This window comes from Caloenas nicobarica, chromosome 2 (genome assembly GCF_036013445.1).
Source record: "Caloenas nicobarica isolate bCalNic1 chromosome 2, bCalNic1.hap1, whole genome shotgun sequence".
Taxonomy (NCBI): domain Eukaryota; kingdom Metazoa; phylum Chordata; class Aves; order Columbiformes; family Columbidae; genus Caloenas; species Caloenas nicobarica.
In genome coordinates, this window is record NC_088246.1 from 100,164,448 (window position 1) to 100,191,900 (window position 27,453).

The following is a 27,453-nucleotide window of genomic DNA, read 5'->3' on the forward strand; positions in this document are numbered from 1 at the left end:
TAAAATAAAAGGCAGTAAATTTAGAATCAAATGAAAAAAATAATTTTACCACACAGTGAAAAATTTATCCATAGAAATCTCTGACAGAGGTCACAAACCCAGGAATTTAGTAAGGTCAAGACTGGACTGACCATAGATATATGTATGTGAACCAAGTGATACTCGCATAGCACCTTTACAGCTCTCTTCTTTAATATTTTCTACTATTTTTCACTTAAACCAAGTAGCCAAGTGTATTATAATTATCTTCAAACAAATGAAGGGATAGTAAATACTACTTCTGCAAACTAAAGGAGATCGGGATGAAGGCTGCTAAGGTGCACACAAAGCTCTGCCTACTAATGTTTTACATTCTCTCCTGGGGTTGTGTCAGCTGCCACTGGATGAGACTTAGCATGACCAGTGTTCATTCCCCTTGCTCTTTTTGTCACAGACTGGGGCTTTTGGCTTTTAAGGCTTAGCACAAGGTAGCTTACACTTGTTGAAGGGTGTCTTTATCTATTTATCGAGGCGAAATGGTGTCTTATGCCTTGCAGGGGCTGTGGGGTGAGTGTGCTGTACTGCACATCCATTGTACAGTTCTTTGCAGGGAGCTGACTCAGATGGTTGCCTTCAGTGCATCCCCTTGGTGACCAAAAAGGATTATCCAAAAAGGGACTGGCTTGCACAGAGAAATGTTTTATAGCCTTACATGCTTATTGTTTGGTTTCTCTTATCCCGATGTCTGCTAAAACAAAGATTCATGGAGATAATAATAAAAAACCAAACTGGGGACGCAATAAAAAAGCAATCTATATTGACAGCACTCAGCACTCCACTGCAGGTTCAAAATATTAGAATTACATCTTAGCATAAATGAATGAAAACCTCTTCTTTCATACTCAATCATGAAATAGCTGAAGTAAGGAAGAAATTAAACAGGAACTTTATTTAAGTCAGAAAAATGGGATGAAAGATGGGAGTAATTTGCTAGGAATATGTGAGGAGGTTTCAGCATTACGTGACCATTATTTTGAAGAGCAATAACATGTAGCACAAGAAAGAATAGTACTGACTTAAAGGCATTTCATTGAAGAGGAATACTAGGACATGGATGTTGATGTAGTACAAAACCAAGCCACAGAAACTGCAGATATCCATAATCATTAATGTAAGATAATAGAGCCATTTGGAGAACCATATGATGAATGAAATGGGAACAATTTCTTTGTGTGGTCTTTGATAGCTTTTACATATCCTCGATAAAAAGTCACACAGGTAAAATCAATTGTTTGCATATCTGTCTTCATCTGAGATTCAGTAAGTACCTTCATTTCCGTCCATGAAAAGTGAGTGATAACACTGGTTAAGTTTCTAAGGCCATTTGAAATCTGTGGAAGAAAGCTTTAGGGAGATATTACTGAGTTATTTTAAACTTTAATTTTAAAGCTTTCTTGGGTAATTTTAATAGTGAATGGAAACTAATTGCAGTGCTAATGAAATTATATTATGAGAGATTTATAAAACTTTTAAGGTATTTATTTATTTTACTTAGGGTCAAGTTGTTTTCAGAAATGGAGAGAGGATGGGAACCATCAAATTTACGCAATTCCAAGGTAGGTTGCAAACAATTTAATTTTCATTATAATTCTGTATGCAGTTTCAAACTTTTATATCAGCTGTGTTTGTTTCAGGATGTTTTAAATATACAGTTATTTTGAAAGGGAACTGCTTGGAAGATGCATCAAGGTACTAAAAAAATTTTGTTACCTATTGAAAAAATTGTGTTTTGAATCCTGAGTGCTCTGAGATATTCCTAGATATTTCCAAGAATTTTTCTAGAAGAAAACCCACACACTTGTAGAAAGTACTACTGATCTGTAACACCCAGGAGCTGTTGGAAAAACCATACAGGTCAGCCAAGCATCCACTTCTTAGTACAGTTGTTTCTGCAAGCTCAATCTGAAGAGGAACTTAAAGAGGATTTTTGCTGTTAAGCTCCTTCAAGTTAGTGTTTGTGCTCTCTGAAGACTCGCTGTTGACATTCTGCAACTGTTTGCTAGAAGCTGCTTCTGGAGTTGGTCCCTCAGCGTGCAGAGGACACAAGCTGCCAACCCAGTCCCTTGGAGGCAAGACACCCCACCGTGCAACTCTCCCAGCCCGAGCTGCTCCTGCAGGGAATGATCTCAGCATCAGAGATCACGAATGCAGCCACGGGGACTTGTCAAGGGTCATTTGCAGCTGGGATGAGGCACTTGCTTGGGAGAGTTTTCTGCAGAAATGGTGATTCATAAAAGATGTGCTACAGTTGCTTCTACAGTTTATAGAATGCGATTCATGTTTTTTGTTCCTAGGCTGCGATAAAACTGCAGACGATTGCATTTGGATGGTCTCGTGAGAGTAGTAGTGAGAAAGCTGGCAAATCCTTTTCAGACAATGCATGAGGAAGAGGCTTGCACTCCCTTTGTCTTCTGGAGATCACTTTCAACATAATCCTGCTGACCATGTTACAAAGGCTCATCCTTTAAACAGAAATTGTCTGCTGTGTGGACGTTATTATTAATGAACAGCAATACACTTGAGGGGATCTGTTACTCATTCTTATTTACTGAAGCAATCTTTGGGATTGCTCTTGCCTTCACAACTCTGAAGTGATGCTATTAACTCCTGTTCCTTGAAGCATTTCTACCCACTAAAACTTTGCAGACGTCATCTCACGATAATATAATTTAGAAATTCTTGCTCAACACTAATAATTAATACTGATTGCTTCCTCTTCTTCCTTTCCCTTCTCCCCCTCCTGCCCCATTTTTTCATGGTAGCAATGTTTACAGCCGCTTGAAAGAACCATGAGAAAATATCGTAAGGGGATTTTACAAGAGGTGTTTATTCCTCAGAAGTCTGAAGGAGCCCTTACTCATTATGCCTAAGGCAGCTGTATGGACCCTTCTAGAGCATTTGAGTGAGGAGGATTCCCTCTGTGCATTAAGGATGTGATTGGAGATCATGGGGACGTGCAACTTGTGTCTTCTGAACTGATCTGGAGGAGCGATAGAAGTCCAGGATAGCTGATTTTATAGAGATTTCTGTTTGCAACAATTCAAATTGAGTTTCTTTACAGTGTTTCCAGTTTCACATCAGGTGCTATTTAACACCAACGGTTTTATCATCAGTTGAAGTGCTGCTTGGTCAACAAGAAGATAAGGAGACAGTCGCCCATTTTATAATTCCTTGCAATGAAAAATTACTATTTCAGAACTGATTCAGGCACACACTTGGGATTTTGCTAATCAGTTAAAGGTTTCCAGTTGACCTACAGCAAAAAATAACCCAAACATCCTATGGAGAAATGCAGGAGAAGGGCTGGATTATCTCTCATGCAAGCAATAGTCTGCCGACACATTTGAAGCCTGGTTTAAGTTTTGCTTAATTTCTTACTAATTTTGGAAATGAAAAGCATGTACAAAAATGTATAAGAAATTGAAACAAGGAACAGTTAAACAACATAGGTGAAAGTAATCTATCTTTTTTTAAACTACAAATTATATTTTAACCATTAGGATGATTTTTTTTCTGTTCTTTTTGCATTGGTATTGTCTTTATGAAAGGCTTTTATATTCAATAATTGTGGTATAATTGTAGAAATCATTAATTTGTTCAAAATTATTTAGGAAGCTTTCTGAAACATTCACATTAACTTTTAATAAATCTTGTACCATTGGGTAAGTTTCTAATAATGCAAAGAAGTTAATTAAGTCCACTACTTAAAATGGTAAAGGGGCTTTTCCTTTGTAGTTTTAGCTGTTAGGTGCTATCAAGCTTGAGATAGATATACAACTCATTGTTTTTGTTTGTTTGGTTGGGTTTTTTTGTTTACTCTATATTACAAATAATGATGATTTCTTGGAAAGAAATACCACATCAAAGAAGTCTTGTAAATGCTTTTATGTGATTAATTGTAGTTATGATTATAGCATGTATCAAATGTGGTAGTAGTTTTTATCTAAACATCATAACTGGGAATCATCAGTTTTAGTGTTCTATACCTAAAGAGTCATTTCTTCATCTACACTGGTTTATGGTTTTGTTAACAATTTGAGTGAAAATGTACAGTTATCACAAATAATTCAGTGCAGAAAAATAAAACAGGTAAATAGGTAATCAGATATTAGAAGTAGGATTCCTTGGCCAAAACCACTGTTCCTCATTTGCCAGGGTAGAAAATCATCTGGGTAGACTCAGGACCTTCATTTTCTGTTCTTTGATGGAAACTGTTGTGTTAATGAGACTATCTGCAAACATTTTGGCTATGGAAAAATCAGATAGCCGTGTCTGCCGGAGGCAAGGGAAAACCAGCCTGCGAGGGTTCAGAGGGTAACTGCACTATGCCTGACATGCTGTGATAAAATTTTGAATAGCTGGTTTAATTTTGAATCTAGATATAGTTTTTCCCAAGCTCATGCTAGTCGTGTTGCTTTTTCAGCTTCTGTGCAGCCTGTTAGTTTTGCAAGTGGTCAAACAGATGGTATCAGAGAAAGCTGTGACCGAGCTACTCACTGCTTTATAGATCATGAATATCGCCCAGGAATGATTTAGTATGCAGCAAGGGATACAAAGCACATGTAACAGCATTTTCTTCCCCTACCTTACTGGCAAATAAAGAGCAGTCTGTCAGTCTAGCTCAAATATCCAAGTGATGTTTGAAGCTGGCATCCTTCCGAATGAATGTCAATTTTTCCACAGATGCTAATTAAAGGACTATTCTCATTGTCAAACAAGTAGTTGAAGGAGATGGCCAAAATCTTTTGGCTAGTAAGAGCTGAAAGAGGGTCCTGGCAACTGTTGTGTACATATCTGGGAGCAGGGAGAGCAGCAACAAAACAGATTGTAGATTGCTGTAATGCAGGAGGTTGCAAGTAGAGTAACACACCTGTCCTTCAAAGTGTTTCACTTTGGCAGATCTTTTTTGATTAATCTGGCTGGAGCCTTTAGGCGTTTTGCTTTCAGTCATATTCCTATTTCTGTGAGGCATTAGAGAAAACCTAAGAGACTGCTGTGCTGGAATAGGTGAAAAAGGAAAATTGAAGCTGAAATGTGCATGAATCATGCTGCTTGTAGATAGGAACAAATGTCTGTGGTACTGCATATTGAGAAAACTTGAAGAAAGTGGATGGTTGTCTGCTGTGTCTTTCTGCAAAGAATTTAGGAGTTCCAACTCATTTAGCCTGGTAATACGATACAACATTTGTTAGTGTCGAAGGCTGATCTGGGTACAAAGCAAGCGGGAGCATGGCTCGTCAAGTGTAACACCATTGGTCTTCTTAGGAAAGGCCTTACTGAATTTCTGTGGTAAAAGCCTCAGATATTCTTCTCTGAGTTTAATCAACAGATAGACAAACAAATGTTTATTCTACAGTCAAGAGCAGGGTACATGAGAATCCAGGATTGCTTTCCTGGAACCTCAGTTCATCTACTTAGTTCTGACTTGTTTGCTGTCCACAACTGCTTCAATGAAGGATACATTAGCAATTTTCCTGAATCACCTACAGATACAATATCTTGTTCCCCAGGGTCATCAATCCAACCCTGGAAAAGTTTCCTTCTATTATTGTAAGTATAATCCAGCAAACTCTTAACTACTTTTGGTTCTTGCTTCCATAAGGGTTCATATAAATAATGAGACTAATTGCCTTTGAATTTTTTTTTTTTAATTTAATATCTGTCCAGTATATACCCTACAGACCAGTTTGTGGATTTTCTTTCTGTGATAATATTGAAGGAATACAATACAATAAACAGAAAATATATAGTGACAACTCAGAAAACTTAAATTTGAAATATCTCATGTCATATATCTGGAATCTGTGGTGTCAAATATCCAGAATCAGTGGATTCAGATTTCTCTGCTTCTGCAGCATACTTACAAAGTGAGAATAAAATCTCTTTATAAATATTAAGGTTTTTTTCACAGATTAAGGAGTACCTTTGAAGAGCTGGGTATGCCACAAAGATGATTAAGGGAGTGGAGCATCTCCCTTATGAGGAAAGGCTGAGGGAGCTGGGTCTCTTTAGCTTGGAGAAGAGGAGACTGAGGGGTGACCTCATTAATGTTTATAAATATATAAAGGGTGGGTGTCACGAGGATGGAGCTAGGCTCTTCTCGGTGACAACCAACAGTAAGACAAGGGGTAATGGGTTCAAGCTGGAACACAAGAGGTTCCACTTAAATGTGAGAAGAAACTTCTTCTCAGTGAGGGTGACAGAACACTGGAACAGGCTGCCCAGGGGGGTTGTGGATTCTCCTTCTCTGGAGACATTCAAAACCCGCCTGGACGCCTTCCTGTGTAACCTCACCTAAGTTTTCCTGCTCTGGCAGGGGGATTGGACTAGATGATCTTTCGAGGTCCCTTCCAATCCCTAACATTCTGGGAAAAGTAAATAAAGAAGTACAGAATTCTGTTGGCTGAGCAGAATTTGATTAGTGAACAATAAACAATCGATAGTATCATGGAATGGACAATAAATATGTAAAACAAACTGTGTGCTGCTTATCCTGGGCAGTGGGATTCTTCTGGAAAAGATTGCTCTGTCATTAAAGACTATGATCTAGCACACAAAAAAAGGGAATTAATTAAGGAGTCAGAAATCTAACTTCCGACACATCCTAACGGGAGTGCTTGACTGCAATCACAAAAACGTGTGTGGTAGACTTCTTGGTGTACTTCATTCACTCCATTTTATCTGCATGTGAGTAGTAGAGTTAGATTGTAGCCACTCATATCTTAACAACCTCTGTTTTTTTTAGCTTAGTGATCAATTCATCTTCTCGAATTCAGTCTGTCAAACACTACCCATGGTAGTTTGTAGCAATTTTCCAGCACACCACACACATGAACCCCTCCCTGGCACTGCCCCAAACCTGCTTTTTCAGCTCCAGGGTAGTTAGTGGTGACTACGTGGAACCTTTAATAGGTCCCTCCCACATGAAATCCCCCCAAATAATGGTTTCCTACATGCTACCAGATGTTTCAACACCATTTCATCCTGATAGTCTGAATTGTGGTATACAAAAACCCACTGGCACTATCTTGTCTTATAGCTTGTCATGTAGAACACTGATTCGACAAATTTTTTAGGCATGGCATTTCAGTCACGCTACCTCTGTGGAGTACCACTTCCCTCTTTTGTTGGCAATGATGTTTTCTTAAGTAATTTGGGATAGTATTATCTATATGAAACTACCAGGTATCTACAAAACTGACTTAGAGTCCCTCCTCAATGAAAAGAATAGCCTTCTGATATGGAGAGCTATACCAAGTAGGCTCCTGAAAGGATGTCCCTTAAATGTAGAGTCACTGAATATTGTCATTGCTGATTAAGAAGATAAACTAGAATGTGTAATTATCAAGTGCACAATGGTCTCTGAGGGAGCCAGCAAGCACAAGGGGGACTAGACAAGAATTCAGAAAGATATTAACAAATTGAAGAAGTAATCAGGAGATAACAGAATGCAGTTTATTTAGGTCAAGTGACTGGTGCTACATTGGGAATAAACTGCTGTGCAAATACAAAATGGGGAACAATTCACCAGGCCATAGTTACACATAAAAGGAGCTAGGGGTTACTGTGGATCACAGGCTGAACATGAGTAAGCAAAAACATGAAGAGGTAAAAAAAGAAAAATTCTGTACTATGATGTATAAATAATAGTATCCTTTTAATCTACCCAGTGCCAAAAGGCTACAGCTAACTTCTGTGTCTAGTGCTGATTTAAGGAAAACATGTATAGATGACAGAGGATTAAAAATATACCTCATTAGGAGAAGCGTGAGATCTAGACTGCTTAGAGAAGACAGTTGAAATACATGACAATTGTCACCAGAACATTTGCTTGTCCTGTCCTCATCAGCTGGCTGAGAAGTAAGGGATTTAAATAGTAGCAGTGCAGATTTAAGCCACAAATTAGTAAAAACTTTCAAATGAAAATGATATTTAAATACTGGAAAGTGCATAAAATTGCTACCTCTGGAAGTTTTGAGTTAAACAGACCTCTGAAGTGGCATGGATGTATTCACTGTGCCTTGAGACAAACAGGTGACTTTTATTACATCTTAAAGTCTCTGCTGGATCAACTGTATTTAATTCTAAGCTGTCAGTCCTCTGCAGTGTATGTTATGTGATTCTGACACTACTTAAAAAAACCTGTCTTCTGTATTCTACTAATACCATGTATTCTATTTCTTTGAATTGTTTCTAGTTGGAGACATAAGATAAGCCAAAAACCTTAACTTTGGTTCCTCTTCTAACACTAGTTCTATGTTTCACCAGTTTTTTTCCCTTTAAATCCAACCTGTTATTTGAGTGTAAAATGCTTAAGTGGGGAGCTTGGATTCCTCATCCAAGTGAGGATCATAATTACAAATAGATTATAGCAGGATGTAGGAGTAGTTACATTTATACAGTCCTAAAATGACATTCGGCCCTTCAAAGGCAAAGGTGAGGCTGATGTGGCCCCCAGTGAAAATCAGTTTGACATCTCTGGGTTATAGTGTCAGGCCCTCTGACCCTTTATCTTCTGGTCTATCGGTCTTGATTTTTTTTCTGTGTTGTACAAGATTTTTAGCAAGGCAAATAGTGAAAGTCATTATCCAGACATATGTATAGGCTGGTCATAAACAGGAAGAGGTAAAAACTACAGTTCTCCTCAGGCATGAAGTGAACTAAATCTGGGATTTCCCAAGCATATGACAACTCTTCCAACCATTTATATCTAAATAGGTACTTTATGAACGGGAAGTGCTGCATCTGCCCTTCTGCTGATGTGTATTAAAGAAGGGACTCCCAGTCGGTTAACAGAAAAGGGTAATTCCTCCTCCCCACAACAGACACACATACACACACACATTTAAAAAAAACCACTGATAATTAGGAAATCTATCAAGACATACATCCTGACAACCCCAGACAGAAAAGTGAAACTTCTTCATTGTCTGTGTACCAAGTGTTGGGACCTGGAGTGCAGAGACTTTGGTGTTTCAGTGCCTAATGGTGTAACACCTGATAACCTGTTTGGATCTGACCATTACTGTTTCTATATCTAGTGCATGAAGAATCACAGTATTGGGTCAAATAACAAGCTCTGTCCAGCTCAGTATCTGCTTGATAGTGGATACTGAGGGAAGGACATGGCATATGCTAGTTATGGGTATCTGTATCAGAACAGGGACATACAGAATTGTTTTATCTCAATTATATACTCTCAGTTCCCAAAGTTTTCATGACTTTTAGAGCTGGAAAATGTCTTTGGACCATCAGATTTAACAGTTGCGTGTGGATTTATCCTCTACCAATTTGTCATACCTTTCATGGATCCATTTACACTTTTGGCCTCCAACACATCCAGTGGCAATGGGTTTAACAAAATAATTATGCATGCAATGATTTAAGGCCTTCCATCTGTTTGTTTGTTTGTTTCAAATCAGCTATCTCACAATTTCATTGAGCATGTCCTGCTTGTTATAATGTGACAAGTAGTGAATAATCGTGTCTTATTCAGTTTCTTCATATCATTCATATTTTACAGATTTCTATAATCAATGACTCTTTTAGAAATGCAAGTCCTTGTCATCTGTTTGGTTTTTTTATCGTATAAAACTGCTCTAGAATTCTAATAATCCTCTACCTTGTCTGATACTCTTATTCCCTTTTTGCAAGAGCATAATAAGAGTCACATGTAGCATTGATACATCCACCTCCATACCTCACACTGCTGAATGACCTTTTTGTGTCATTTTAACTACTTTCCCAATATTCTGTTCTATAACATTCATCCTCTCCTTGCCTCTTTGGCCACCAGTGAACATAGCACTGATGTTTTCAAAGAACACACCACAGTAAATTCAGAGTCTTATCCTGAATGCTATTAATTAGTACCAACCACTATGTATACTTGATATTATCTTTCTCTTTTATTTTACTTTGTACCTTACTATCACTGAATGTCACCTGCCATTTCATTATCCGTATCTCAGGCACCTTTATACGAGTGCTCTGTCAGATGAAAACACAAAGCTTATATTTTATATATATTTATAGCTATTTTCCCCTTTTATTGTCAGATTATTTTGAACACATTTCTTGTTCAATTTCTCTTTTTGTTCCTTACCTACTAGTAGCAAGTAGCAGTGTTTTCCCCTGAGCCAGTTATTTCTTTTGTAATCTGTCCTATTGGTATGATTTGCTAGTAGTTAGTGTTGTTTGGATTTTTTTGGTAGTTTGTTTGTTTGTTTGTTTTGTTGGTGTTGGGGGGGGTGGGGTTGGTTTGTTTGTTTTAGTTTTTTAGTTTTGTTTTTTAATAAATGAACATGGAATAACGTATTGAGATTCAGGTACCTAAGTTGCGCACATGTGGTGTCAAACTGGAGAAAGCACAGATAAGAGCTACAGAAATTGTTTGGGGTCTTAGGGTATTACTTATAAAGAAAGACAAGCAGGATTAAGTGTGTGGAGTTGCTAGAGTCGCCTCATTTGGAACAAATCGTATTGTGTGGATATAAATTGCAAGGCCAGGGAGGGTGCACTGAAAGGGCACGCTGATTCTGCAGCTGCTGCTTGTCACAGCGGCTTATTTTGTTTTACCTGAGTTAGCTTTAAACTGGTGAACTGGGCTGCTGCTAGCAGTGTAGCAACAATAACATGGAGCAGACTTTAAACTGGAAATCTGCCCAGGAGCAAAATAAGCATTTTGGTAGGTAACCTTTCCTATGGGAGCACAGCTATGGGAGAGCACAGCTTTGCAGCTATCAGTGTTCAAGCCAGCCAGTTTAGGACTAGCCAGGTACTTCCGTGCCACCCAAATTTGCAGTAAGCAAGACAGAATCATTGGGAAGAACTGGATTAGTTATTTTTCCCCAGGCACGAGCAGCAGGCAGGTGTGAGGAGCAGAGGAGACCTATTTGTCGCTGTGTGTCTGTGCCTGTGTTTTATAGAGCAGTTCATCCCCTGAGAGATGGTTTGGCCTGTGCAAATAATTATTACTGGGAAAAGTGCACATGGTTTAGAAATAGCTGCAGTTTTTATAGGCTTCTAGTTCAGGTCATCCAGCATACTCTGAGGCACAAAGTGTTTCAAAGGAACTGATAAGTTTCTGTCACTATTTTGTGCAAATATGTCTTAGGGGCTGTCTTAAATGCCAAGGAAAAGGACCAAGTTTCAAAATTAACAGCAAAGAAAGAAGTTGGAAAGCAACAGAAAATAATTTTACAATAATTAATCTCTACTAATATTTGAAGTATCCAGCTCCATAAAGTTAACAGAAAGTAGTACCCTGCTAAAGAAGTGACATGTGGGAAGGACCTGAAAGAATTGTCATCTCTCTCCTTCAGAGTTCTCCTACTTTTCCCACAACTTCAAAAATACGTAATTTTTTTTGGCAACCAGTATTCAGAATCCTACCTCTACTAGAGGTAACTCACTCAGATGTTTCATTTCAGGTGGTGTGCAATGCTGTCCCACTTTTTTACCACCTCGTCCTCCTCACATTTTGAAGAGAGGCAGGGTCTCTTTTAAGGGCTGCGGAGCTGCCCTGACCTGCTGCTCTCTGCAGAGCTGTGTGCTTACAAGTTTCTCCCCCTGGCATCTTGGAAAGATGCTATTTTTCTGGAAAGCATGTAATACAGTTTCTCCAGGGGGATGAAAGGAGCCAGAAGACTTATGAGAAATCCATCAGATTCTGTTATATATTGTGGGAAAATATTTCATTTGATGTAATTAGAGAGTGGGCTAACAGCCAGGGTTAGCCAAAGAGTGTGCTAACAAGAACCTTATGAAGTTCAGCAAGGACAAGTGTAATGTCTTGCACCTGGGAAAACATAATCCAGGAGTGCAGCACAGACTGGGATCTACCTGGTTGAAGAGCAGCTCAATGGAAAGGGACCTGGGGGTCCTGGTGGATGACAGTGTGCTGCTGCAGCAAAGAATGGCCACAGGATGCTGGGTTGCATCAACAAGGGCATCACCAGCAGAGATAAAGAAAACAGTATCTCACTCTACTCAGTGCTCGTGAGGCCACACCTGGAATACTATGTTCAGTTTTGGTCTCCACTATACCGTCCACTGTAGCATGGAGAGTGTTGGTCTCTTCTCCCGAGCAGCAAGAGACAGGGCAAGAGGAAATGTCCTCAAGTTGCACCAGAGGAGGTTTAGATTGGATATTAGGAAACATTTGTTTACGGAAAGGGTTGTCAGGCATTGGAACAGGCTGTCCAGGGAAGTGGTGGAGTCACCATCCCTGGAGGGGTTTAAAAGGCGTTTAGACGAGATTCTTAGGGACATGGTTTAGTGCTAGAGTTAGGTTAGGTTATGGTTGGACTCGGTGATCCCGAAGGTCTCTTCCAACCAAAATGATTCTATGATTCTAAACAATATATGGACAGGCTGGAGAGGGTCCAGTGAAGGATCACAAAGATGATCAAAGGATTGGGAAGCTGCCATATGAGGAAAGGCTGAGAGAAATGAGTTTGTTCAGCCTTGAGAAAAGAAGGCTTAGGGGAGACCTCATCACCATGTTGCAGTATTTAAAGGGTGGCTACAAAGATGAGGAGTCCTATTTTACAAGGAGTCCCATAGAAAAGGTGAGGGGCAATGGGTACAAGTTACTCCTGGGGAAATTCTGATTAGACACAAGAGGGAAATTTTTCACAATGAGAACAATCAGCCATTGGAATAATCTCCCCAGGGAAGTGGTGGGTTCCCCAACATTGGACACTTTTAAGATTCAGCTAGACAGGCTGCTGGGCCATCTTTTCTAGACTGTGCTTTTGCCAAGACAAGTTGGACCAGATGATCCTTGTGGTCCCTTCCAACCTCATATTCTATGATTCTATCAATTAATAGAGAATGTGGTCTATTGGAATGACATCATCCCCCACCTGTAGTTCAAATATTTCCCCAAGAGGTACAAACCAGTGAAAGAGAACAACTTTAATTCTTGATGAATGGAAGAGAAGAAAACGGAGTGTATCTGGGTCACTAAAATGACATAGATTTATTACCTGCCATTACAGCATTTGAACAGACAAAAGCAGAATATTGTTTAGTAATACACCATGCCAGCATGTAAAGGTTTGTGTAGTTGTAGGCTAGAGATACCAAGATAAGATTATAATGCCTGACAGATCTCTAAGTCAATGGAATTTCATAATGAAGAATATTTGACTAAAAATTTCCTTTAAACAACCACTTCTGGGATGGTAGGCAATGTTAACTACAGTGTTACAAGAAAACAAAGGTGACAGGAAGACCTATCATAGATGAGGGAGATGAATAAGGAACAATTTTTAAAAAAATAGCAAAGATGGGTTTGATCACAGTGTAGGTGACCAAAGGCAGTTGTGAATCCTGTGCTGCAGAATTCATACAGGCAATGGTACTAAACCTTTGACAGCATGGAAACCATCTTAATCCAGATAGTACCTCCTTATTAAGGGCACAAAAGACCAAATTGCTTTTCATATTTACTAGTGCCCCTTTTTGCATCCTAATCATAGTTTCTTTTTGTTTTGTCATTACAAGTGCTAGTATAATTTCAAGTCATAGCTGATCAGGCAGTCATTGTATTGGCACCTGGTTCTCTAAACTGACATTTTAGTTGCTGTAAAAACAATGTTTCGATACATCATTACTGGAATATGGATAGATAGATGGTGGATCCTTGCCTCAATTAAAAGTATGCTATAGGTCCCAAATTAGTAATACAGATTCCCTGTTCTGGCTGTTTTAAAAGGTCAGGTTATTTGTAAGCCTGGTGAGGCAAATATCTCCATGTTCTGCCCTGAACATGTTAAAATGAAAAGCTGAGCACATTGGGGAAGCAGATTCCTGTGCTCCTCAGTCTGCATATTGGAAAGAACAAGGTGTCTAACATACACAGAGACCCAAATCCTTGAGCAATCAATTTTACTCTTTTACAAGACTGCTTGTACCACATAGTTTATAGGATGAAGCCGCAGAGCGTTCAGTGGATTGAAGGGATGTTGCACATTCGGAAAAGCTGGCAACTCCAACAGGCTCTTGAATACAAAGCATATGCTTCTTGCATTTAGAAGAGAAAATAAGGAGAGGATCCCTGCACAGAGCAAGGGGAAATAAGCCTTCCTCTCATTCAGGCCCTTCAAAAGGTCAGTGCAGAAAGTGTTATAACACAAAGTGATTTTAACCTGACTTTGCTAATGTGACATTTGGAGCATGGCTGTGGCACTGTGATGTGACAGCAGGCGAACGTAGTGTTGTGTTAGTAAATGGCAGAGGGCCTGATAAAAAGGAGAGAGTTGTTTGCATATTTAGGCTGTGCTTCCCCCCTTCAAAGGGAAAGACTACGAAAAGCCCCTGAAGTGTGAATCACAAAGGTCAATAAATACATGAAGGGTTTGTTGAATTCAGAGAAGAGAGCGAAAGTTTTGAAAAATCATTCATGAATTTTTACACCCAGAAATGTTAAGTTAGATTTAAGGTTGCAGTTGTATACAGAAGCTATAGATCATCAAAAGCTTTTTAACTGCTCATATCCAGGTTTGATAAATGCAGTTGACAATCTAAGCGATGACCTGCAGCCAAATGCTAGATTATTGCCTGTGTGTTACAGGTTCATTTTTCAGCACTCTAGGCGTATTTTAATCACTGAAAGCCTCCCAACACTCAGGCAGCTTTAGGCCAGACAATGATGTACTGACAGCTAAAATCAGTGGTGCGCATAACCCAAACTGTGGGCTGGCTTTGGAGTTAGTGGGATTCACAGAAGCAAGAGTTCTAGGAAGGACTCTGGATTCACAAGTCATAAATATATACACATGTGCCCTATGGGTATAGAGTGCCCTATTGATGCCATGGATCAGCAGGTACATAGAATATTCCATCCTTCCTCCGGGCTTCAGTTAGACTGATTTTTCTTTTTCTCTTATTGATTTATATTTCAATATTTTTTTAAAACCAAAGTTCAATTTATTTTTTTGTTAGCCCTCTATGATCTATCTACATGTATGGAAAAGGCTGTCTAAATGTAAGAAATATAAAAGATAAAATGTTAGGGGGAAAGGCAACTGAGTCATGAGACTTATATTTCTAAATCACTCAGGCATTTTTGAAAATGCTACCAAAAATGGATTCTCCCAAAAATGAGCAAATCTGAAACCTGTTTTGTAAGATAAAGTAGACAGATAAATGTGTTGCCCTCAGCTTTGTAACTGAAGACTTGAGCATGTAAGCAGTTTTCCAAGCTTTTCTCCCTTTAGACATCATTGTGATTGACAAAAGGGGTCTCGCAGAATAGTGGCAATGTTTTCATGCTCTTTTACTGAATTAAAAAAGAAAAACAGTCTAGGTAGTTCCTCAGGTCTGCCTTGTGGAATTTCGTGCTGAGACTTTCTCAGCATAAGACTCTAAAAGGAATAAAAGTTTATCTTAAATGATCTGTCAGGTTCCATTTATTTACAGCAATTGGCCTGGGGCTCTCCCATTTAGCAAAGCCTTGGCTGCTCTTGCATGGCCAGAGAAGTTGGAAGAAAAGGTTATTTTTGCTGCCTAGAGATGCAGCCATACAAAGCCATTCAGCTAGCATTTCTGCCAGGACTTTGTATTCCATAGGGTTGTGGGCAGATGTACTGGAAGAATAACTTTGAACCTTCACAATCTGCATACATACCTCCCTGTGCAGGACAGCAGATACCAGCAGAAATGTGCGCTGCCTCTTTTCTGGCAGGCATGCATTAAAATTATGCTTATTTGAACGCCAGAATTTGCAGTGCTTTTCCTGAACTCCAGAGAACTGCAAGCTGCAGATGCAAAGGATGGTGAGAGAAGAGATGATATCTGTTGCTTTGTGCTTTCACCACCTCATTAATGTATAGACTAAAAGAACAGGTGCAAAAGTGGCTCAGCAGTATCCTTCATTACAATATAATTGATTTCATGACTCTCTGTAATTTACACTCATTCAAGCAGTATGCATTCCAGGTGGCATTTATATGCTCATCATTTTAGATAAATTTAGGTTGGAATATTATGAAGTGCTTTATTTAAGACTAGGTATGTTCCATTTGCTTGCTTTCCTTTCATCTTTTTAGCTTTGCAACTATTATTAAAAACAAGTAAAAAAGGGGGAGATGGGCATAAGGGAGTGAAATGTGGCATTTGCATGCCATAAATCAAGCACTCGAAAGGCAGCAATTAAAAGATCAAAGGTAAAAGCTCACAATTTTTTTTCCTTCTATTCTCAAGTATAAAATGACTAATGCTGAAAATCTCTAGCACTGGGAAAGTCACAAGCAGCTGAGGTAAGCTCATTCGAGGTCCTGATAAAGAAATGGGAATACTCTATGCTGACAGACCCAATTTTAACTAGGTGAAAGATTAAGTCATAGAGTGGCTTTTAGTCACTTTGCATTATGAAAGTGAAATTCTGTCCCTGTTTTACGTTGCTCAGGATGGAGATGGAAACACAGAGTTGAAATGCTTCGTAAAGTTACTCTAATTCAGTCAAATGGTTTGCCACTTAGCATTTACAAATAGTTTCTTGACTAATATAGAAACAGGAAAGCTGCCCAAGATGGGCAGAAAGGAGATACAAGCTACAGGGTTCTCTGAATTTCGCTTCTGTCAATCCTTTTGTATTGATCTTTGTTAGTATCGCCCCAGGGCAGAGGGCTGCTAGAAAACTAGACCTTGCAAACTAGGTTCAATTCTTCCTTTGGTACAAATGCTAAGAACTTTACAATTGGTTAAATTTTGTATAAAAATTAGTGATGTACATGTACTGTTCTCTCAGACCCGGCATAAACAACATACAGCATGCCCTCTGTCACCATCATGTGTGTATTTTCCCATCTTTGTAGAGGGCTGGTAGCAATCAATCCCTCAAATATTGGTAAACTCCTTTGTGCTTTGACTAGAACGTTCTCCTGTGAATTCCATTTTCTCAGATAATATGAGTTTACTGGGAATTGTCCTCATCTGAGATTTGTGAATTGCAGTTCAAGAAATCGCCACTGATTACCTAAACAAAAAGCTGTGTGTTCCTCATAAAGATCTAAAACAGGTGAAAGCTTCCTGGCTTGTACACGTGGTAGGTTTCCCTTTCTATACTACAATTTAGCTGCCATTCTCAAGGATAGGATTTTTGCTCTAGTCCATAATTACGAGGCTAGATAAAGATGTAAGGGAATGTTTAGATTAAATGTCAGCCAAATCATTGGGTGTAATAGTCAGGCAGTAGAACAAGCTGCCAGGAAGGTTATGGCATCCACATTTCGTTTTTCGGATCAGGCTAGCTTTCTTTTTTTTCATAAAGATGATGGAGTGGCCAAGAACAAACAAAACTGAACAATACATGTTTCTCCTTTTCATCTGAAATTATTCTACACATTGTGCTGTTCTGTAGAAATCAATAGCTGATCTGGTAGATGGATAGAACCCAATCAACAGATAAAATATAAATGGAGCTGCATCATACTGAATTGGGTCAAATTGCATTGGAATTGGGTCAAGCCTTCAGGAATCCTCCCGTACTTGATTATAATGAGTGCACAGGGTTTTAAAACCAGCTTACTGGCTTTAATCAGCAATAGCTTATGGTGTGATGAATTACTGCTGTGTTTATAAATACTTTAATTAACACGTGCTTTATGAAGACGGTGTAGTTGCACCATTGTAAACTCTGAGCCTGATCCAGCAAAGTTCTGAGTAGATCCTGAAACGTTAAATTGATTAGACATTCAGGACTTTCAGCATCTCGTGCAATCAAACCTATAATCTGACAGACAATGTGTCAGTCCTTGTTTTACACATCTTAGCTATTCATCTAGGGCTCTAGCTGGTTTTAATTTTTAAGGTATTGTTCCACAGCCCACTTTGATCTCATTCTATAATCAAAAACCTGAACCAATATTGATAATAGGTACCCAATTACAGAAAATATGTTATTGAGTTATATGAAATACAAATCCTTATTTCCTTGAAGAAATATTGAGATGTACTAGGTATGTGAAAGTCTGCTGCTATGCCTTCTCACAGGAGTACAAATACAAAAGATGTGCACAGAAATTAATGTTTGCAAAAGTGCCTGAACAGTTATTCACATGTCATTTTTAATGTTTTGGTTTGGTTTTGATACGTGCACCAACTGACTGTGCTTGTCAGGTGGAAATTACCTTCTAGGTTCGGATGATAAATTTTTATTCAGTAACTGCATATTTCAGACTTCATTGCAAGTGATTTTAATTGCTTTACCCTGCTAAATAAGATAAAGCATGTAGATCCTCAGAGCTGTTCCTCAGACATTTGCCTGGTCTTGAACTCCCTGCATGCCCATATTTACACCTGCATTTGTCTGCTCCAGACTCACACTAAAATATGGCACATCTAAGCCCTAGTACCTCAGGACAAACTAGGTGTTTTCTTACATTTCTGGGTGGTGTGCAGGTCCAAGAAATTACCCTGTCAGGTGCAGTTTTGCTCAAGACATCTGTGTGCCTAACAGGCAGACCACCCACCGGAAAGGTGCATAATTCAGATTTGATTCCATCCTCTGCTTGATGTGGAGCAGGGATTTGCATCAAAACCTCTCTTTATTTTGAAGTTACTGAACTGATCCTGAGATACATCTGGGGTGAATTTCTTAGTCTTTCATGCTGGATTTTTTTTGCTATGTATAAATAACAAAATATTAATTTACCACAAAGAAAATGCAAAATTACAGTCCAGGAGCTGGGGCATTCATCTAAAGCGGGGGAGAGCTGAGTTTAGATCCCTCATCCAAATTGTTTGGACAAGGAACTTAAACTCATCTTTACTGTATCTCAGAGGAGTGTTCCTGTGACTGACCTAGCGGGGCTAAATGGGACTAACAGGAAATCCTCTTTCTTGTCACAAAAAAGTATTGGGTTGGTTCTGGGATATATTTGCACTGTTAATGATGCCTATATTTGTGTTTGACCTGCGTGCCTAGGTTTGTGATAAGTCCTTTCATTAAAACTCCTGGCCAACACAACTGGAAATAGAAGTGGAAATTCCCTAACTTGTATTTCAACAGTCATAGACCTTTGAAGTGCTTTATTACTGAGAAAAGCTAAACAATTATCTTAAACTAGTTAAAACGATAGGAAATTTCAAGAAATAGCCTAAGCCCAAACATATCAGTGCAACAGCAGTCATCTTTGACTGAACCCAGTTTCTGTTGTTTGTGTGCTCAGCTCTCTTTGTACAGGTTCAGCTGACAGCAGGAATTGGTTTTGTTAGCAGGTATTGTTTTCTTTAGCAGCCTTTTAACAAATATTTCTTCCAAACATTTGTTCTGTAATTCTTTTTAAAGCTATGCTACTACATGCGATGCATCTGTGTGTATTAAGGGAATAATTTATTAGATCTATGTTTGTTTTCATTCATCTTTCTTTTGTAAGATGGTCATCTCAGAAGATGAAATCTGTCTCACCTCTGGTATCCATGTAAAGTCAAATAACTTACCCGGATATTTATGCCTGGGCAAGTTGTCTTGGTCCACTTTAAAGAAAGATACAGGTAATTCCAGCATGAAACTCAATCTTATCCTTAGGTACGTGTCTACAGTACCTAAGACCAAGCAAATCATACTCTACAGGAAGTGCCCATTTCTTTCAACATCTTGACAGGGAGCCTGGACAAGGTGGATGAGATATGGAAGTCTACACCATGCTCATTGAAGTTTGAACAGATCACAGAATCACAGAATCACAGAATGGTTGGGGTTGGAAGGGACCTCTGGAGATCATCTAGTCCAACCCACCTGCTAAAGCAGGTTCACCTGGAGTAGATCGCACAAGAATGTGTCCAGGCAGGTTTTGAATGTCTCCAGAGAAGGAGACTCCACAGCCTCTCTGGGCAGCCTGTTCCAGTGCTCTGGCACCCACAAAGTAAAGAAGTTTTTCCTCATATTCAGACGGAACCTCCTGTGTTTCAGTCTGTGCCTGTTGCCCCTCATCCTATCATTAGGCACCACTGAAAGGAGTCTGGTCCCATCCTCTTGACATCCACCCTTGAGATATTTATAAGCATTGATGAGATCCCCTCTCAGCCTTCTCCTCTCCAGGCTGAACAGACCCAGCTCTCTCAATCTCTCCTCATAAGAAAGATGCTCCAGACCCCTAATCATCTTCATAGCCCATCACTGGAGTCCCTCCAGTAATTCCTTGTATTCTTAGACTGGAGGGGCCAGAACTGGATGCAGTACTCCAGACGTGGCCTCACCAGGGCAGAGTGGAGGGGGAAGATAACAGATGAATCCCACTAAATATTATTCTAACTAATAAACTTTGTAGTGGCTATGAAAGGGAGGAATTAACAACAGTAATAATGAGCTAAAATCAAGCACTGTTCAGTTGCCTGTTCTGTAGGTTTGAAATCTGCAGTCACTTCTCGTAAAGTTTAAATAACCAATTTCGGACACTTATTGACTGGCTTTAGATCTCACAAAAATACTTTGGTGCTGCTGAGGAGTAAATCAAACAAAATTAAATCTGTAAATCTGAGAACTCAGCATCCTTACTGAGAAAGTCCAAACTAATGCCAATTAAGATTAAATTAAGATTAAATTAAGATTAAATTCATTTTAGATGCTGCCCGCCCGCCCATCCCCCCATCCTCCCGCCCCCCCATCCTCCCGCCTCCCGCTGCCCAACACAGTAATTTGGAGAGCAAAGCAAATCTAAACACTAGTTCCTCAGAGCAGGACTGGTAGGGATATCACCTTGAATTACTTATTCTAGCAGGACAAAGGGAAAAAATGGGGCTTTAGCATCCTCTCTTACATACTGCATAACATTTTCCTGTACATGCAAATCATGGTAAACTCCAAACAGCTACACCATCCATAAACTGGGAAGCTTTCAGGAAGAGTTTTAATGCCAGGCTCTGTTGCACTACTTACTCCCTCCATGTCGAACTCTGAACGGGAAGATCCATTCACAAGTGAAAAGGACTTTTGTTAACGTCAAGTTTCAGCCTTTAGACTGACTTTAAAGGTGGTTGGGAAAAAGAATTTATTTTCAAAAACTGAGCAGATCAGTTTTGTAGTAGATAATGCTGTGAGAAATTATTTCAAATGTGTATTTATGATGCCAAAGCTCAGTTGTACCTGAACAGTGTAGCTGAGTTAAGGACTCAACAGCTTGTGAAATGGTGAGACTTTCTCAGATGTGGTAGCTTGTGTGTCTTCAGCAGAAGGTTGCCTTGTCCAAGCCATCTTGTGGGATGCATCATCTCAGGCTGATGAGTTCAGTGCTGGGATGAACTTTAAGAGCACAGAAGTCGTTAGTGTCATACCAGGGTTTTGGAGACTTTGTGAGCTCCCTGAAGCACCTCTCTGATGGCTTGTTGCCTTGGACTTGGTGGACAGCTGTGCCTGACTCTGTCCCTCCACGCTGCCTGCTGTTCAGTGCAGTAAGCCAGTTGGGTATCTGGTGGCCTGAGTACAGACAGAGCTAACTGCTGTGTCGCTCTCTGATCAAATTTGTTACCAACACAGAATATTTTAACAATCAAAGCTGTGGAGGAAAAAAATTTTTAAAAATCTAAAAACTTACGCTGTGCTTTGCTGTAAATATATAATTTAATTTTTTTATTTTCTGCAATATTTTTCTCTTTTTTAATATTTGTTAAAAGTTACTAAATTTTGCTAAATGCTTAATGCCTGGGAAAAATATTTAAATATTTTTAAAGTTATGTTTTGCACTTTTTGATTTTGCTTGTAAATCAAATAAATTGAGAGATTATTTTAGTAAGAAAAGAAAAATATTATCATTTATACGGTAATTAGAACTATAAGTTGATTTCATGATAAATATCATCTGAGCTGACATGCTCTTAGCAAAAATTAGTTGTGATAATTTTGTACAACTTGCTCTTCAAGAGGCTTCTTTTCTTTTCGATATAGAACTAAATTAGTCATACACAGATTCCTCTAAGAAAATCTCTTATGCAGGAGGGAGAGAAATTCAAGATACTTCTTTTTTCACCAAATTATAGGTATAGTGCTCTCTTGATTTTTAAATTACACTCTGTGCTAGGTCAAGGTATAGAATAAATAATTATCATTTGTTTTAAGTGAATGAGAATTAGATAATTAAGAAGCATGTTATTGGGTTTCAGATAGTACGTAATTTCGTGTTTAAGTGCAATGAAAGGTTTGGATGGGGTGTTACGAAGGAGGCTTTTATTAAGAAAGTAGGAGCAGGCAATTGGACCACTTCAAAATAGACTTACTCAATTTCTCTTACTAAAATCAGTGGGCAGGTCTTCACAAAACCAGTATTAACTATTGAAGGTAACAGAAAATGTACAAGCTAGATCATAAAACTGATGTAGTTTTTGCTTTCGGTTGCATCCAGTTATCTTTCAGCAGTATAGGTTTTACAGTATTTCTTGTAAAAACCCTCTAAGATATGGAAAGCCTCACTGAAGGAAATAGAAACACATCTGAGGACATCAGGCCCTTAGTTTAAAAAGTCATCATGGATTTTATACATTTTAAAAAATGCAGCATCAGTTTATGTTTTCCATCTGCTTGTTCATTGCTTCATTTTTATAGGCAAAATCAGGAAACTCAATAGGACAGATTTATAAACAAAAATCACAAACTGAGCAGGTACCCCGTTCTGGTGGTAAATTAATGCTTTTGAACTGGACCTGGTTGAATGAGACTTATGACTCTTTGGTTCTTTTCTGGAAAACTTCAAAATGATAGTGATATGCCCAAAGCACTTGATTAGTTTCAAGGAACTTTGACTCTCTAGATATGAAAAGATAAGGACTTAATGATAGGCCCATAAATAATATTTCTTTTTGGGTTATACAAGGATTATGGATCTACGTGGCTGTTTCTCAGGGCTCCAAGATCAGCTGCTATAAGTAGTGGAAATGAAGCATGGTGAGGTGGTGTCCTTGTCCTTCCACCATCTCTCTGCACCTCCCACCACTTGTGCCTTGTGATCGCTGTGCTTAGCCTGGTTGCCCTGCCTGACCACTGAGCTCTGTCTTTCCTGCAGTTCTACGTGTGATAGCCTGTTCTCTGTTCTTTCTCTGGTCTCCCTGTCAGCCCTATAACCTTGCTGAAATTTAAAAAGAAAACATGAAAAACAAGGAAATTTTGCCACAGGTTAAGTTTTTTGTTGACTTTGTTAGGGACAGTTGAGGCATATTGCCATATAAACATGATTTTTTGGTTATATTGGGGCTGAGGGGATTGTCAAAGCCACTAAGGGATTCAGTATTTTGAGGGTAGTAGCATGAACTGGAAAGGAATGTGTAGTTAATGGCTAGTCCGGAAAAGTCCATAAAATTTTCATGGTAGCTCTAATGTCCTTCCCACATACTTGCACAAGAAATACCAGAAACCCCATGATGTGCTATCTTTGAATAAAATAGCAGCTTTGAAGTCTGCCAGAACAACTCAGGGCACGCTACACAGGAAAGAAAAAAACCAAGTGACACAGCAAGTTGACAAGCTCTCAATACCGGTTGCAGAAGTGAGAATTGCTTTCACCCTGACTGTATGAGTTGCAACACCATTATCCTCTACAGCTCAGGTATGAAAAGCATCTGCAGAAACAGCCTGTCTCCTAGAACAGGCTATGGGAGTTACAGAATATTTTCCACTTCAGTAAGAAACTTCCATTTCTAGGAATATATCCGCTGCTGGGTTCCACAAATTACTCAGCAGAGCAAGGCGAAGCAAGCTACAGTTCAGTGTTTGTGCCGTACGTGGGAAACAGAGGCGCTGCCAAACATCAGCACGCTCCCATGAATGGCGTGATTGGAAAGGAGTCATCGACTCCTCTTGCAGCAAGGCCAGGGCAGAGACAGATGCCACACGAGCGCTGTTCTCTTCAGCAGCTGTGTTTTCCTCCGTGTTTACACATGCTACTGATGCAATGAGGAGTAATGTGGTCTAGCTGAGTGAAAAAGTGGTTTAAGCAGGGTGGGCTTTTGGCACAAGCAAACCCTGCCTTAGCGCATTTTGTGGCATGCAACATATTCTATAAATTCTGGCCCCTTCATTGTCCCTTCTCTTTCCTGGTCTTGGTCCTTGTAGGACTGTGTAGGACCAAGACCGGGACATCTCTGTTCCTTCGAGAACGTCAGGAGGTGCTAGATGCTGAGATGGTAACACTGTTTGAGGTGAGGAGGGCATCAGGAATAAGGAAAGGACTATAGCTGGAAGTTGGGGGCCTCAGGTTTCCAAATATGCAAGTGAGGATCCAGGCACTGGTCTCACACAAGAAGCATGACTCTCTCTAGGCCAAGTTTCATGTTTCTGGCTGCTACGTGCTTGTGACTTTTGACCTTTTTTCTCTTACATCCTATTGTTCTTGCTTAAATCAAACTTAATTAAGTCTAGAAACAAGAGATTGGTGCTAACTTTTTCTGTACCTACCCACAAGAAAGCAAGACAACATTTTTACATCTTGTACTGAAAAGCAGTTAATAAGAGCATTTGACTTGCATTGCTAGTTCCCATTGATCTGTAACAGCTATTGCAGAAGAAGCCATAGGGTAAAAGAAGGTGAAGAGACAAAAACTGTACGTTTAAGTAGTCTTTTTCTGACATAGTTTTGTACTGAGTTTCTTAAAATTTGAGGGGTTAAAGATTTATGGTCAAATCCATAAAGTACTTTATTTTCATAATTCTGCTAACTAATTCTGCTAAACATGTGACATAGATTGTGATTCTGGTCCATTCAATCTTTCTTTTCTTCCTGATATCCTGTCCTTTAAATTTCCAGTGAATGCTGTAACTAGCAAGAGGTTGGTAGCAGTTGCTTAGATACGTGTGCACTGAGATACATACTCACTTCAAGTAAGATTTAAATCCCCTTTTCAGTTTAATCACTCTATTTTTTACTTTCAGATTTGTCACAATTGAAGTTTGTGAGACAACTGACTTTTATAGATAGCTTATAGTAGTACTTTGCTAACAGTTTCAGGGGAAAGCTTTTCGAAATATTTTTTTCTTGAGACTGTTTTTGGCATTTCCTGCTTCCAGAATTCCTCTTGCTCTCCTACTCCAAACAAACCTCAGCTTTCTTTACTCACACATCTACAATTTTAACATCTTAGACAAAAAGCAAAACATTATGCTAGAACAGGGAGACAAATACCCCTCACATTTGAAACACTAGATTTTTTCAAGTTTTGATTCCAGTTGTAATGAAAAACTGATGACATTAGTTTTGTACAGTGGTTTTCCAGAGTTTTGTGAATCCACGGAGTTTATTTAATATAGTCTTTTAAGCCCAGCCAATTGTAAAGTCTCTATTGTTCTTCACTGTCATACTGCAATACAGTGATACGTGAGAAAAAAATGCATACTTCTGTTTTTTTTAGTTTTAATCAGCTTTTCAAGGATTTTTGCCTTCTATTATATTTCGTTCCTATAGGCATAAATCCTGTCCTCTTGTAACAACTTAACATTCAAAGTAAAATTATCATTTCTGTATGCTATCAGTTTTCTGGTCAGAACAGACTCTTTCAAACTGTGATTGTTTTGTCAAACTGTTTCTCTCAGTAACTAAAATACCAGTTTTGATTCTGGAAACTCTTAGATGGGTGTATTTAATGTTATGCACAAAAACAAAGCTATGCTTGTGTGCTCTGGCTGTGCTTTGCCAGGCAACTTTATTCCAGAGCTGTCTATCAGGTGTATTATATAACTGCTCTATATTAATTATTAAATCCTTTATTATTTAGAGTAATTATAATTTCATAGCTGTAGCTTTCAATGGGAGATTTTTTTCTCTTAATACAGCCTGTTTTCTGTAGCTATTCAAACTCCAGATGAAGAAATAAAAGGAAAAATAAATCAGAATTTTAAATAAACTAGCACAACAATGAAGTATACCATATTTCAAGAAAATTTTGAAGCAATCATTAAAGATAAAATCAGGGACTATCATTTCAAAACTCTTCATTGTATCTTAATCAGTCCTCTACACCATTCTCTTTGCTCTCAGTAAAATATGTGTTGTTCCTAATTAATAGTAAGAGGAGATTAGTGTTGGCTCTTTTTCGTCCTTTCTGGTTTTTCCAGTGGATTAGTAGTACAAACAGATTATTCAAAACAGGTTAAAGCAAGCATAGATTCACTGAAATAGCAGGAAAACTTATGTATTTCCCTGGAACTTTGATTTTTAGCAAGTTCCAATTGGAGTATGTTTCTTTCCTTTTGAATATAAGATCAGCTTACAGGTTTAAAAAAACAAATAAACAAACAAACAAAAAAAATCCACCACACACACAAACTCAAACCGAAGTAGTTTCTTGAATGAGCTTTCTTTTGCAAATGTTATTGGTCTTCTTCCCTGTAAGTTTAGTCATGGTAAATATTGAAGTTCAAGACTAGAATGCATCCTACTAAAATTTACTGGTAGTAAATGAAGGAAGCCAAACATCTCTACCAACATGAGAAATGTGTATCAGGGTGGAGGAGGGCAAATTCTGATTTGGCTATTCTTGACTATCTTACATTCCAAAACTGTTTTGGCCTCATCCTGACATACAATGCACATACACTTACATTAAAAAAAAAACCAAGAAAAAAAGGGTGTCAAATGGAAATTCATAAAGTGAAAAGTATCACTGCAGGGGCCTGTTGGGCTGGGCTGGTACACAGAACCTTTCAAATGCTGTTTTTTTAAAACCCCACCTCTTCTTTTGTAGATCAGCAGTGAGTGGATCCCTCTCTTGGATCTGTCTCTTAAAGCCTGTGAGAACTGAGCAGGGCATGGGCACTTTTTCTGTTTCGCACAGAGAATTCACGTCTTCCAGGCCCTCAGGCCATGGGGCTGCACAGCCTTACCCCTGCACCCCTCGGCCAAAGCCCCAGGCTTTCGGTTCCTCGCTTGTGTGCTTATGGTCTCACAGCACCCCTCCTCTTGGTGGGTCCCCCAAACTTGCACTTCTCAGGTAGCCTCTTGGGAGTCAAAAAGACAGGCAAGAGACAAATACTACCAAGAGGAACTTCTCAGCAGCAACTTCTGCTTGTAGAAACACCCGAAGTAGCACTCCCAAACGCACTTTTCTCACCCTCTGAATCACGCAATTTTTGGGTTAGATGGGCGTCCTGGGGTTGTGTAACATTTCTTGTTTCTCGCTCTCTGGTGTGTCATCCCTAAATGTGGTGGTGACGAGCCTGTCTCTGATGGGGAGTGTACCTCCCCGAGGACAGGGAAATGCAATCTGTCATCTCATGTGGCTCCAAGCCTCCAGCCAGGCTACTGCATGGGGAGCTGATTGTCATGAGAGGGCCAGAGCTTGAAGGGCTCGGTGTCTGTGGCTTTTGACAGCTCTCTGAGTGACAGCTCTCTTGTTCTCCTCAGCAGTGGAAGCTGGAAGAGTGATCTAGGGAAGTATCACTACTTGAGTGCCTTTATACTCTCCCCTATATCTCATTGAGAG

At 39.1% G+C, this 27,453-nt stretch overlaps 1 protein-coding gene across 1 annotated transcript in view; it reads left to right on the top strand.

Moving 5' to 3' along the window:
* Window positions 1–27,453, top strand: part of GABBR2 (gamma-aminobutyric acid type B receptor subunit 2) — a 495,928-nt gene that overhangs the window by 291,565 nt on the left and 176,910 nt on the right. Inside the window, exon 8 of the mRNA XM_065629246.1 lies at window positions 1,535–1,595. Coding sequence (XP_065485318.1) covers window positions 1,535–1,595 — 61 coding nt within the window. The remainder of the gene's footprint in view (window positions 1–1,534; window positions 1,596–27,453) is intronic.